Below are 14,014 nucleotides of genomic sequence, written 5' to 3'. Positions count from 1 at the left end.
AAAACGCATAAATTCGAAAAAATATCAGGCTCTCAGTGACACCGACACATATACATATGTAACTCCCCTAACTCTTATATTGACTTGTAAGGTCTTCAAACTTCGACCTCGTTTTTCTCGAAAACCAGGCTTCGAGGAGGAAAACTGAATATATATTTAGAATCAGCGTCTTTTCAGCTTTCTAATGATATTGGTCACGTCCTATAACTTCTTTTTTTCCCGGAGCCTTTCTCTACTCTGTAACTCCCATAACCCCTATCCCCAGCTATTACTTACCACACTTGCAGGCCATTTTCAGTAGATGAATAGTAGCTTTTTGAGAACTTGTCTCTCTTCCCCCTCCGGTTTCCTCTTTTATACTGTACGACCTATGACGACCCTATTTGTGATGACTGATAACAGCACAAGCCTATCACAATGTACAACTTTACTAAAATCGCCTGAAAACTTGTTTCAGGACGTCTGGAAATTGCTGAATTTACCCAGACTAATTCTAGATGACTTCCTGATGGTTTTCCAGGTTTCCAAATCAAAATCCGTTAATTTTAAGCGATTCTAGAATAAATCAGGTCTCCCATCACACCTCTAGTTTGTGATAGAGGCGTGCTTATCAGCTTATCAGGTAGTGCCTGGAGTCATGCCTCAAATATTATTATTTGAGAACGTGACAAGCCTACTGTAGTATACTGTACCCTTCTAGAACATTCTTAGTTTTTTTTTGGTCTCATCAAGAATTCTTTTCCAGTCATCAATTATTTTCAATGCTCACCATGACTACGCCCAGCCCCCACATGTTTCCCCACTCGTTCCATTCCTTATTTCTTCTTCTTTTTGTCAGTTTCTATGGGACAAAGAGGTTCGAGGACTGCTCCGGAACATGTTGAAAGAGTGGAAGGTTTGTTTTTTTAGTACTCATTTTCGAGAAAACATAAAACCCGAAAATCTGAAAATTCCAGAAGACCGACATAGTGCGTGGGGGAGTGACATCGATGACACCTTCTGTGGTCCGGGCAAGATTTGTGCAGGTTTGATTTTTAGGACATTTGGAAACTGAAAAACTACTGTATTCCATTTCCAGACGACTGGACCCCTATGCACTCCCTAGCCGCCACTCCAGAATCTCAGAGACGGCGATTCAGTGAAGCAGTGATCATCACAGAGCAACCTGGAATTTCTGAAACATTTGATGATGACAACATAACAAATTTCGATGTGATGACATTTCATGAAGACTTCGATGATCCGCCCATATTGGTGGCTCCGGTGGTAGTGGGGCCTAGGAGAAGGGAGAAAAAGAAGCTGAGGAAGAAAGCTGGGGTGAAACGGAAAATTAAAAGTAGGAGGAAGAGGAGATCGACTATCGACACAACTGTAGAGACACCAGTTCTGAGGAGTTATAGAAGTGAGTAAAAGTATCTGTGGGTTCGTGTGTCCAGATGTCCGCAGTTTTATTTTGAGGTGTTAAGTTGAAATGGTTGAATGGCGGAAGGAGGAAGGAAGAGTCATCTTTAGAAGACGATTTCGGCCTTAATTTGTTGTAAAAGACTCTAAAAATGATTAAATTTGTGTGAAATTTTAATGAGGTTATTCAGGTCATGTAAAAATGTACTTTAATACATATTTTACCTTATTCACATCTGTGAAAAATTTTGTTTTTTTTAAACATGTTTTTTCCAGTTTTCAACATTTCTCGGCCTTTTTTAAACAGTTTTTTTACACAACCATGTCGAAAAATGCAAAAAAGGAGAAAATGCTGTTAGACCAACGCTAAACTGAGATTTGTAAAAAATAGTTTATCGACGCTCGTGAATAAGGAAAAAAATGTATTAAATTACATTTTTACATGTCATGAATAGTCCCATAAGAAACTGATGGCTTTGCTGCAAAACATGTCAAAAATCGGTAAATTCAAGTTGCCGTTCAAATTTTTTCAAGCTGATGTTCTCTAGGCGGAAGGTAGAAAAAATATTAAAATGGCGGAAAGCGGAAAGCAGAATTCCTTTCCCTGATGTAGCCAAATTAAAGTGTCAGAGCTCCGCCCATTTTAACCTACCGTATCTTCCACATAAATATTCGCACAATAAATCGCCAATTACAGATTAACTTTCTAGGTGAGTTTATCTTGTGAATTCGACCTAATCTGACTGCCAAACTGACTGAGGCTATCTCCATTTATCGTTTTCAGGATCTCAATACTCTGCCAAACTCCGAAAACACCGACCCCGCCATCATTTGATATATGTCCGACATATCCGGTAACCGATCGATTTCCGACCAATTTCTTATTTTGTTGAAAATTCAGAATCCACCAAGACCCACGGTATCCCAAAATCCCACGCCCTAACTACAATCAAGATTTGAAATTTAGAAGAGGAGAGACAGATGAAGTGAGTTTTAATATACTCAACAGTTTTAAAAATTTGTTGAGAATTCCAGACGAATCGTTTCTCCAAAGTAGTGCCACCACGTCATCTAAAAGGACAGCCCATCTCAGCGAGACCACATTTTCGGTATCGTGGAATTCCGAAGATAATCATCTGAACTTTCTTTAATAAAACCATTTGTCTTTTTCACCCTGCCAACTAATTGACTGGTGTCCAATGGTGATTACAATTATTGAGGAAGCGTGACTTTCAGTCTGTGTTGATTTGAAAAAATCAGCTGGCGATTAGTAGTGTTCTATGACTCAAAAATTAGATGTCAAAAGTTTCAAATACGAAAAATGACAACTACAGTCGGCGGTAGAAAACTTTATTTCTTGTAAAAAGCCCTTGTCATCATGTTACCCTCCGATGAGCCACTCGGTGTCACTCTTATCTGAAAATGTTCTCGTTTTTATCAAAGCAGTTCTGCTAATCGAGAAATTACTATATTTCTTGGTTTCTTTAGTTTCCGAACAATCGGAAACAATGATACAACTGCATTTTGATACTGAGATGATACTGCCAAACTAATCAAGCAATGAGACATTGTATTGAATGCGGTCAATAATTTGAAAGGTCCGTGTAGAAGGACAAGGAACTCTCTGAAACTGTTATGTTTAACTCAGCTTGTAGATTGAAAAATACTCACATTATATCCGTGTCTCTTGAAAATTCAGTATAATACAGGAAAAAAAAGTTGTGAATTCCGCTTGGCAACTCGGCTAGCATTGAGACTACTGTCATTGTGGAAATCACTATCGTCGTGTTGTCAGGTTTCGCACTGCAAGAAAATCGTTTGGAAAGAGTCATTCAAAAATGCTTTAATGCTGATGAAAGACACACGAAATGTTAGATTAAAACCACAATTAAAACAAACTTTGACGCCTGACTTCTCATAAGCTGTCTTCTAGCCAACCGCCCTTTTCCAATTTCTCGAATCAGCAAGAATGCTAGGAACGGAAGTATCATAGCTGGTATCAGCTGAAAATAAGAATTATCATCATCAAGCAACGATTCTCACCTGTGCAAATGTCATGACAATTGTATAGATGGAATAATAATCAAAAGATTCCTCGAGAAATAAATAGGAGGTGCCAAATTGGTATGAGATCACACTACTATTCGGAGGATAACCACATCTTTAAATAACACAACAATCATCATTTTTTGGATTACAGTTTGCTTCTTTCAGTTGAAAATGCCCAACTTTGAGAGTGGGTCATATTAAAACAAATTATCTTACAAAATAATTTTTTATGGAATCAAATAGACAACAAACCATTTTTGTAGTTGACACCTTTTTTGTACGGGCATTTTCTAGAGAGTTATAGTAATTTTAAGTGGACAGCTCAAAAATCACTCTATTTTGCACTGAAATGGGACGATTTGAGGGAGAAATTAATTTTTCAATGTGTAACTTGCTAGGGAAAAAAAAGTAGTCAACTACAAAAATAATGCACTACTCTTGTTCTATTTGATCCTGTTTGATAACGTTATTTTGTGGGACAGTTAGTTTTACAATGACAAACTCTCAAAGTTGGACGTTTTCAACTGAAAAAGGCAAAACTTAATATACTTTTGGGCGGTACTGTAAATTTCTTACATCTCAGGATAAAACCACTCTTTCGAGTGCAATTTGAAACCATAGTAGGTTATAAACTGAAATATGAAAAACGGGAAGAAGTTGCTCAGGGCAGTTATGACACCGACACGAAGAGTTGATAAAGATTCAAACGAAGAATTCATTGCATTTTTGACAATTAATAGTCGGAATAGAGCCATTGTCATTGCTAACCAAGTAGCTAATGGCCTCACAACGCCACCTGTGATTTCAAAAAATCTCTCGAAAATTCGATACGAAAAGCTCAAGGGACCATAACTGTAAATAACTGATGGATAACTATCTTCTTGGCAATAGAGCGTGTTTGCACTCTATTGTTGAAACTTTAAAATTACCAGGACGAGGAGACCAATTGAGCCACATCGTAATCATATTTCAGAAAAAATAATAAAAGCCACGTGGGTTCAGCCATATTCAATATATCACATACAGCAATTCCAGTCATCAACACGTTTATACTACTTGATATCATGGACTTTCTGGTTAGTATCAAAACATGGAATAGGTTTAGAATGAGACTGAAAACACTTATGTAAGTACCGTAATCACTGAGGGAATTCAGAAAGCTTTCGAGCATGGTTTCTTCTTCTTCGGCCATGTTTAAGTTATAGTGAGTTTCTGGATTGACTAGAAACTAGAAACATGACAGGTGGATATATTCGACTGAAATGGGCGGGAATTAGTTATAAAATCACTTTTAAATTTATTCAGGATCTGAAAAGAATCAGCTGGTGGTCATTGGTGTTCTCTGATTCGAAATTTAGGGGAAAGAAGTCAGATGACGGAAGTTTGTTCTATTCTAAAACTAACTAAGATAGATTGATTGACAAAGAACCGGTGGTACAAAAATAATTAGATGTCCTTTGTAGTCGGAAGCCTCGTCATCATGTTACCCTCGGATGTCCCACTCGGTGTCACTTTTATCTGCAAATTTTGTACTTTTGTGATAATGAAATTTAGCGAACAATTACTATATTTCTTGGTTTCTTCAACTTCCGAACAATCGGTAACAGTGAGACAACTGTATTCTGATATTGAGATGACACTGTCAAACTAATCAAACAATGAGACATTGTGTTCAATGTGACTAAAAAGTCAAGTAAATCTCTCAACCTAATCAGGAAATTTCTGAAATCAATTTCGTGTTAATCAACTTGTAGATTGAAAAATACTCACATCATATCTTCGTCTCTTGAATAATCAGTATAATATAGAAAAACCATGTTGTGAATTCCGTATGGCATCTCTGATATCATTGAGACTACTGTCATTGTGGAAATCACTATCGTCGTGTAGTCAGGTTTTGCTCTGCAGGAACATCTTTTGAAAAACTCCTTTAACCTTATGAGATACACATAAATGTTAGATTAAAATTACAATTAAAACTAACTTTGTCGCCTGACTTCTCATAAGTTGTCTTCTAGCCAACCGCCCTTTTCCAATTTCTCGAATCAGCAAGAATGCCAAGAACGGAAGTATCATAGCTGGTATCAGCTGAAAATCGAAATGTCTTGCACCAAAAAATTCTTAAAAATTCTCACCCGTGGCCATAGAAATAACATGGAGGGAATAGAAATCAAAAAGTTCCTCATTGAAATAGTAGGAGGCTTTGAAATAGTAGGCAATCACACTGCTATTTGCCGGACGACCACATCTTTAATATTTATTTAAACAAGGAAACATTCGTCAAACTCTCTTACATACAGTAGCGATTTTAAAGATAGCTGAAACATTCAGCAATACGAAAATCAGTTTTTTGAAATAGTTCCAATTCTGATTTTTTTGATAATCGATTTTTCCTGATCGTGATTTGAAAATTCGAAAAAAAAAAGTTTTATTTTTCTCTTGGAATTATTGAGTTGGAATTATTGAGAAAATGTCAAAATGTTGGAAAACACTCAAATAAACAAAAAATTATGTTGAATCGGTATTCTACTTTTTGAGCATCGTGCCACAGCTCCAGAAGTAAAAAGTGGCGCCCTCAAAAAATAATCAAATAATTTTTGAGTGAAAAAAATTAGGAAAATTATTTGTTTTTCAAATGTAATATTTTGATGTTTGTTTGTAGAAAAGCTCAAAATCCCGATCGGGATACCAGATGCACAGGTAAGCAAAAAACTAGTGGGAAGTTTCAAAATTATAGACGAAATTATTTCTTAATTTCGGATGAAGACTTCTGAGTTAAAACTCCGTTACCTGCACAAATATTAAAAAAAAACAGATTATAGAATCATTTATTTTTACAAGAATTATATTGAGAAGAGCAAATGGAAAAAGCGCAATTAAAAATGAAAAAAAAAACGGATTGTGAACTACAATACAATTGAGAGCAATTAGATCTAATTACTTACATTTGAATTGAGTTTTCACCGAAGACAGTCAATGTCCATAGTCACTGTCGCGTGAGTTGAATCATACATCAATTCAAATCCAACTTGAAAACTCGATAAGAATTTTCAATGCTGATTTTGAAAATACCAGAATCAATTTTAGTTTCCACAGCATACAGCAATCTGTTTCTGATCTGTTCTCTTAAATGATGACAATCGTTAAACTCCATTTCAAAGCTCGTCAAAATCTTGGATGCCAGTAGAACCTGAAAAATCAAATGAGTTATTTTCAGAAAGAATAGCTTACCTCCAAAAATTTAAAAGCTGTATCAACGGAAATAGGGGAATTCCATTTAAAATTACACAGCTTCAATCCGTGACAATTAAGAAAATATTCAATGGGAAAATTATCGTTAAAGAAGCACCAAATCGTTAACATTTTGGCTTCCCTACATTGAATCATTTCAGTCAGCTGTTTCAGCCTTTCTCTGCTCACTTCCGTATAGAAATGCCTTGTCCGTTTACAGTAATCCTTGAAGCATATAGTTATTTCTTCAAGATTCCCTGGTTCTAGAAACGGAAGAATCATCGTCTCTTCAATAGAATCTTCAGTTCGAATCTTTACTTTTTCCACTCGGATCTTATGACTCAGAGACTGAAGATATGGTTGTAGACCTTTCAATTTCTCTGCATCTGATGTAATTTCCAAAGATTTCAAATTAAGCTTCGGGTTGCTCAAAACAATGGAAAGATCATTAAGAGCCAATTCAGAATGGTTTGTATTCCGAATGAGAATTGATTTTGAAGGTTGCATCCACACAGAAGTCACCAAACAATCGGTGGTTCCTTGATACCGGACATCGAAGGTTTTATAGTCGATCATGGTTTCTCCTCGATCTCTTTTCGACTCGAAATCTATTCTGCTGATTTTCGGATCGATTGAATCAATGCAAGTTCGCACCACTCGACTCACTTTTCGCATTATCAATCTGAAGGTATATAATAAGATAATAGGTAAGATAAGGGGGAGTTACCTTTCCATAGGAGTAAACTTCTCAAAAATGGACAGAAGGATTTCCAATGGTAATTCGAGAAGTTTCTTTGAGGTGTCTCTAAAAATTTATACTAAAATTGTATAGTTATGAAAAAACTCACCGTCTCTCGTGATTCAAATTCATTTCTCCTTGAATGAATCTCCAATACCAAAACTCATATTCCGGGTAGGTCATCACATTGTCCCCAATTCTTTTACACATATTTTTGTATGCTTGGAATACTGGCACTCTGCCAAGTGCTTCATAAGCAATCAATCGACGCAGAGCGATCGGATCATTGGCGAATGACACATTCATTTGAAACTGAAAAATACATTAAAATGATTGATTGGAGCGAACATGGGACTGGGGGTGAGTACTGAAATTAAACGCGCTCCACTAGACATGGAGAGTAGTTCAAAATTTCATTTTTCAATTTGCTGTTTCGTTGTGGTTTTTTGACACAGGGTCTAGGGGTGAGTAGTGAATTCGTATGCGCTCCACTAGACATTGGCAGCCAATTCAAATTATAATTTTTTTCAATTCGACGTTAGGCGTGGCAGTTCGATACGCAGCTTAATCGACTACTTTTTGAGCCGATTTATGTCCGTCGTCCCGCATTTTTGGCTAGTTTTTCGACTGTCTCGCATATTTTCAAGATCAATTCTATTAAATAAATAAATGAACATTTATTTTGAATTTCGCGCTAAAATTTTCGCTGATTTCTGCAGAGCGCGGTTGACTTCAGCGTACTCACTCCCAGACCCCCGTTAGCGAATACCTAAAAAGAAGAATTGAGAATGGCTATAAAAAAAGAGAATGAATCGAAACATTTTTTCTATTGATTTCGTACTGTCGGAGGGAGACGTAGTCTAGGACGGCCCTAGTAAACATTGGGAGACACAGAAGTCATCTGACCAATATGGTTGTATGGAGGAGAAGGTCATCTTACTGTACACATTGCAATCTCGCTCCACTGAAACGAGGAGTTCCAACATCTCAAGGGGTAGTATCGTGAACACGTAGTCCAGGACAACCTATGCAGACGCGCTCTATTGACAAGCATGGTATACTTTTTGCGTCACGGTGAACTTTCGAACTTAGTGCGTACCGTGGTGAACATTAGAATTCATTTAATGTCACATTATAATGTTTACCACGGTATGCTTCGAAAGTTCACGCAAAAAGTGTACCATTCTTGTCAATAGAGCGCGTCTGCATAGGTTGTCCACGACTCTACGTGTTCCACGACGTCATCTGTAGGGGCACTCCATATCGTGAAATCCTGCAGATAATCATCTGAATCTCTTCTAACTTCATAAGCCATTTCCTTTTTACCCTACCAACTAGGGTTGCAAAAATTGTACTTGGGGTCTTGAAAAAGACCCTGCACTTTCAATTTATCTGGGGCTCTCCCGAGTAGGGAATATAATGGAGTCTTTAGTTGGAAGGAGTTGATACCGGGAGTGTCCGGACACCTGCCGGGTCCCGCGTCTCTGTATGGTAGGCATGAGGGCAGAGGGCGCAGAGAAAAATACGGAAGGGGGAGCGGCGTCTGATGGGAAATGAATGGATGACTTGCTTTCACAGGTTGAATATCATAAAACAAAACTTCATGAAAAGAGGAAAAATAACAAGGAAAACAACATCAAAATGGGGAAGAAAAATGCGTTTAACAATTATAAAAATTCAATGTCTAGTGATTCTGAATGCGTGTGCGTCGTATAAAAATTCGAATAAAAGTTCCGTTCGATGGATAGAGAATACATGCGGAGTCTCGGTTTCTCGTAGATCTATAGCTCTGAAGATACCGCCCGTGTCCAGTCGATCACCAGTATGCACCGTACATTTTTCGAATCTATTGGATCTGGAGAGAGCCTGAAAATAGGGAAATGGTATATATGGTGACCAGGGTGTGTGGAAATAAAAATTTCGAAAATTCCGGAACTCGAAAATATTCCGAATTATTCTTTTCGGAAATTCCGCAAATTTAGGAAACTCGATTTTCAATTTTTCATAGTCGAAATCAATAAATATGCTGTAAAAACTAAAAATTCTGTGAATTCAATTTCTTTCGATTCCGCATAAATTCTTCTTTTATCATCAAGAAAATATTTGAAATTTCTGAAATTTCAGAATCAAAATTTTTCCGAAAAATTTCTCAAAAAATGCCCCTTTTTCCAAACTTTTTTTTGAAATTTTTTCATTTTTTCATCGAAAATTTGACTATTTTTGATCATTTTTCAGAATTTTCTCTAATTCTGAATGATAAGCAAAAATTTGACTTTTTCGCTAAAAAATTTCAAAAATTCGGAAAAAATTGAATTTTGAACTTTGGCGCCAATTTCTCGGGCCGAAAAAAAGAAATTTTCCGACAGAAAAAAGTTTCGAAAAATTTCGGAATTTCCTATTTCCGTTTTGCACGTCCCTGAATCTGATTTAATTTTCAATTTCTTACTCTAGTCAATCTAGCCAGTACTTCAGGATGAATCAACAAAAGATGGACTTCAAATGTGGCAAAATGATAGAATTCCGTGAGACACGACACGATTCGACCATCGAAATACACGTGTTTCGCCCTCTTCCATTGTGGTAAAGCGGCGATTCGATCGATAAATAGAATCCATCCATCATCTGCATCACGCATAAATTTCAACGATTTCAGCTCTCCAGGCTTCAAATATGGAAGCACTGCGACCGCGTCAGTCTGATTTTTTATCAGAATCGAGCAATTTTTGACGGGAATTTTTCGTTTCAATGATTTCAAAAGGGTCTCGAAACGATCTCTCGACTTGTTATGATCTAATTCTGGATTGTAAGAAGTGCTGAGAGAATCCAAATGAAGTTTCTGATTTTTTAATACAAATGCCAAATCTTCCATAATATATTTCGAATAATCAGTCTTGCCATCTCCATGTTTCGTATATTTCGAGATTTTTCCATTAAAATCGATAAAATCGGGTCCAAACTCGACGCTAACATTTTTGCATTTTGGATCCAGTTGACCGATCTCAATGTTCAGAAAATAACACAATTTGCGCAGTTGAGCTCTGAAAAAAATGAAAATGAACTGCTTATACTTTTGAATTCTGCTTATTTCAGCCAGACTTGTCAAAAATAGGACCGGCCCGGTCAAAAAATCAAAAAAAATTCAAATTGTTAGCTCAGCACAGTTCTTATAACTGCGCTCCACCGAAATCCCTTTGAGAACTTCTTTTGCCAATTTTCGAAAGAAAATTATGCAAAAATAGATCAAAAATGGTGAAAATCTGTTTTGCGTGAGAAAAAACTCTACGTCTCTCGCCGATACTCTCTCGTTCGCGGCGGAGCGCAATTGTAAGAAAAATGCTCTGCTAATAATCATCCTTGTTCAACATTTTCGATGAAAAGTTGAAAAAATTGAAAAAAAATAGGTTCATTTTTTAAGCCGGGCCTTGACAAGTATGACTATAAATATTGAATTCTGCTTATTTCAGTATCTCACTGTGTTTCAGTATCCGCCATTCGGATGATTCTTCTGATGATATCGAGTGGCAAGTCAGTGAATGTCAGGTTTTTTGAAGCTATTCTGAAAAATTTGGAATTTTTTCTAAAAATTTTCCACCAATTTCACCTCAAATTAGACCAATCGAGCCATTTTTCGAAATCTTTCTTATTGATGACGTCACTTCCGAATGCTTCGAGAATATCAGAATACGAATTATCGATTGGTCGTTGGTGAATTATGTCAGACAGAACACACCAGTAGATTTTATCTTTTCTGGAAAGAAAAATCAGAAAAATAAAACATTTTTATTTGAAAATAACCATACTTGCAAACCGGGCCGGCCCGTAACTCGCTTCAAACTCAATATTATGAGGTCAAAAATATACCAAAATGTAGATCTCGACGAGTTCTATCTCCATGACCCACTACGAGCCGGATGGCGATTCGTTAATGTGCCGCGGGCCGGGCTAGAATGGCTTTTTTGGCGTTTTTTGGCACTTTTTCCCGGCCCGCGTGGGTCATGGAGATAGAACTCGTCGAGATCTACATTTTGGTATATTTTTGACCTCATAATATTGAGTTTGAAGCGAGTTACGGGCCGGCCCGTTTCGGCCCGGTTTGCAAGTATGAAAATAACTAACTGTTCCTCAATTTCCAATTTTAAGTGAAATTTTCTGGAATATTGATTGAATAGTGACTCGAAATCTTCGAATGAAATCTTTTTGTTTCCAATTGCATCACATAGTTTCTCATAGTTTTCGTACGACTTTTCGGGAGTTTTCCATTGGGAAATGTTATTAATAATGAGTGGACCGAGATCTTTTGCAGATAAGTGAGGTGAGTCGAGCATTTTTTGCGAAAATCGCTGAAAAACAAAATTAATTCCGTAGAAATATGCTACGAAAATAAGGAATAATGGAAAAAAGGTAGAACAATTTGTTTGCAAGAAGAAATGCATCGAGTAATAAAATAATCCGATAACAAGATTTGACAATGAATATTTATCGTTGAGAACAACTTGACAGGCAATAGGTTAGAAACTAATTATTTTCGGTAGTCACTGAAATCGTGTCATCTTTGATCTCCATAACGAACAATTTATCAGAATTTGAAAACGGATGACGATAAGTGATTTGCTCGGAGTCGTCATCGTCGATTCCGAGAGTTGTTCTAATTTCAGAGAGAACGAGAATGGGATCCATCAATGAAATTTTGGCACTTTCGAGATTGACAAACTGTAAGAGAATCTGAAAACAATGCGAATGATTTTTGAAGAAAACAAGCATCAACTCACATCTCGGAGGATCACAATGTCTTCTGCTGAAACATGGTCCATGTCTACCTCAAAGGAGGCCAAATGTGATAATTGCTTGAGTTGTGAGAGAGAAATCGGATCATAATCATCAGAGGACTGTTTCAAAAAGGTATTATTTCCGAATGATCTTAATTGTTTGAATTGATCCATTTCCACAAGTTTAGCAAACGTATCGTCGTCAAGTTTGGCATATATAAGCTTAATCTCTTCGAGTACTCCAGGTTTGAAAAGCGATAGAAATGGGATGAGATAATCATTGCGTGGTGCATCTAGTTGAACATTTTTTGCATAGAATAGTGGACACACTTCTTTGGAAAGGGTTTCGATGAATTTCGGGACGGCTTCGGTGGACTCGGGATTACTAGTTGAAATTTCAAAAACAGTGATAGGAGTTTTCGAGTTGGTCAACACTGCCGACAGATCACTCAATCCAATGTTCAAACGATCGAATTCGTTGCATTCATTTATGTACTGAACGAAGCAATCATTCTTTCCAATCTTGTATTGAACAGAATGATAGTCAAGACGAAGTTCCACTTCTTCCTTATCAATATAAAAGAGAATCAAGCCGTACATCGACTTGAACTTGTCGATAACTGGCCGGAATTGTCTCGAAACTCTTCGGACATTGAAACTGCAAAAGGAAATTTACAGATTCATAAATCTAGATAAATATTTTCTAACCTATCCTGAGTCCAGGTGCCCGACATACTATCCAGGTGTCCGATAATCTCGTTGATCATTTCCATAGGCAAGTCATTGATAGTGAGCGGCTTCGGATCGTTACTGAAATTCCAAAATTTGCTTTGAAACTAATTTATTTCTAAACTGACGTTCTATCATAGTCGAAATCCAGATTTCCGTGATAAAATCGATAGAACCAATATTCGAACTCCACGTAATCAATCACATCGTTTCCGACTGCCTCACAGAAATTTTTGTAAGCCTCCTCGACGTTTTTGGAGCGGCGAAACTCGTAGTAAATACATGTGTGAAGAGCCGTCGGATTGGTTTTCAGGATTTCGGACATTTTTTGAGGCGATTTTCTGGAAAAAACACGATTTGTTTCAGAAAAAGTAGAAAATTGGACAGAAAAAAAGTGCGAATTGAGAGGCTGCGCAATGTGCGTGATGTGTTGCGCATTGTACGCAAACACCAATGCGGACTTTGCGAAACACAGTACCCTGGTAATAAATAGTAAAACCAACTACAAATTCACGAATGAACCAGTAGCAAGTCTTAGCTAAAATGACGAGAAAACACAAAATCAAGAGAGAAACACGACGAATATCACGACGAAGCGAAGAGCAGCGAGATAACAATACTTTAATCTATTTTGACACGAACTAGAATCTGAAACGCGCAAAACAAGCCAAAACCCAGCTTTTTGAAGAAATAATCAATTTATTTCAAGCCAACCGGCTAAAAATGCACAATAAAACAAAGCAAAACTATAAAAATGACCAAAAAATCAAAGAGAGAGGTAAAAATTAACTAACGAGAATAACGGAGCACCTAACGTGCCTCCACCAGCGCCCAAAAGTGCCGAAATTCTCCATTTAAAAGCGAAATTGACAAAAATAGAAAGAAAAACAAGAAATGCGCGCGTGCCCGTAGGTCAACGCGGCAACTCATTGGCATACGGAGTGAATCTAGAAACTCAAGCGTTTTTTTAAGAAATGTTTTGAAGAGCACACGGTGCCGACCGTACAAAATGAGACAAATCGGGTATACCAAATGAACAGAATCAATTCCAAATCATTCCACGAGTGAATAAACCGATAAAAATTTTCATTTAACAGTT

At 37.0% G+C, this 14,014-nt stretch overlaps 4 protein-coding genes across 4 annotated transcripts; 2 read left to right on the top strand and 2 right to left on the bottom strand.

Annotated features, from left to right (window-relative positions):
• Positions 1-843: 843 nt before the first annotated feature.
• On the top strand, positions 844-2,541 carry GCK72_020393 (uncharacterized protein; the record flags this gene model as incomplete). Its single annotated transcript, XM_003116636.2, has 6 exons — positions 844-895; positions 957-1,025; positions 1,079-1,402; positions 2,186-2,255; positions 2,303-2,387; positions 2,437-2,541. 6 exons carry the CDS (start codon positions 844-846, stop codon positions 2,539-2,541), a joined length of 705 nt encoding a protein of 234 aa, XP_003116684.2.
• A 210-nt stretch (positions 2,542-2,751) lies between these two features.
• On the bottom strand, positions 2,752-3,392 carry GCK72_020392 (uncharacterized protein; the record flags this gene model as incomplete). Its single annotated transcript, XM_003116364.2, has 4 exons — positions 2,752-2,817; positions 2,869-3,025; positions 3,073-3,204; positions 3,301-3,392. The coding sequence occupies 4 exons, from the start codon at positions 3,390-3,392 to the stop codon at positions 2,752-2,754; spliced, it is 447 nt and encodes a 148-aa protein (XP_003116412.2).
• A 697-nt stretch (positions 3,393-4,089) lies between these two features.
• GCK72_020391 (uncharacterized protein) lies at positions 4,090-4,302 on the top strand (the record flags this gene model as incomplete). The annotated part of the gene is made up of 1 exon (XM_053733554.1): positions 4,090-4,302. One exon carries the CDS (start codon positions 4,090-4,092, stop codon positions 4,300-4,302), a length of 213 nt encoding a protein of 70 aa, XP_053582467.1.
• A 594-nt stretch (positions 4,303-4,896) lies between these two features.
• GCK72_020390 (uncharacterized protein) lies at positions 4,897-11,745 on the bottom strand (the record flags this gene model as incomplete). Its single annotated transcript, XM_053733553.1, has 11 exons — positions 4,897-4,968; positions 5,016-5,172; positions 5,221-5,352; positions 5,435-5,538; positions 6,871-7,363; positions 7,409-7,486; positions 7,530-7,732; positions 9,867-10,458; positions 10,893-10,976; positions 11,022-11,168; positions 11,537-11,745. The coding sequence occupies 11 exons, from the start codon at positions 11,743-11,745 to the stop codon at positions 4,897-4,899; spliced, it is 2,271 nt and encodes a 756-aa protein (XP_053582466.1).
• Between the last annotated feature and the right edge of the window lie 2,269 nt (positions 11,746-14,014).

Source organism: Caenorhabditis remanei, chromosome V (genome assembly GCF_010183535.1).
Source record: "Caenorhabditis remanei strain PX506 chromosome V, whole genome shotgun sequence".
Taxonomy (NCBI): Eukaryota; Metazoa; Nematoda; class Chromadorea; order Rhabditida; family Rhabditidae; genus Caenorhabditis; species Caenorhabditis remanei.
The sequence above is the reverse complement of the archived record's forward strand: the minus strand, read 5'-3'. Positions and strand labels throughout refer to the sequence as shown.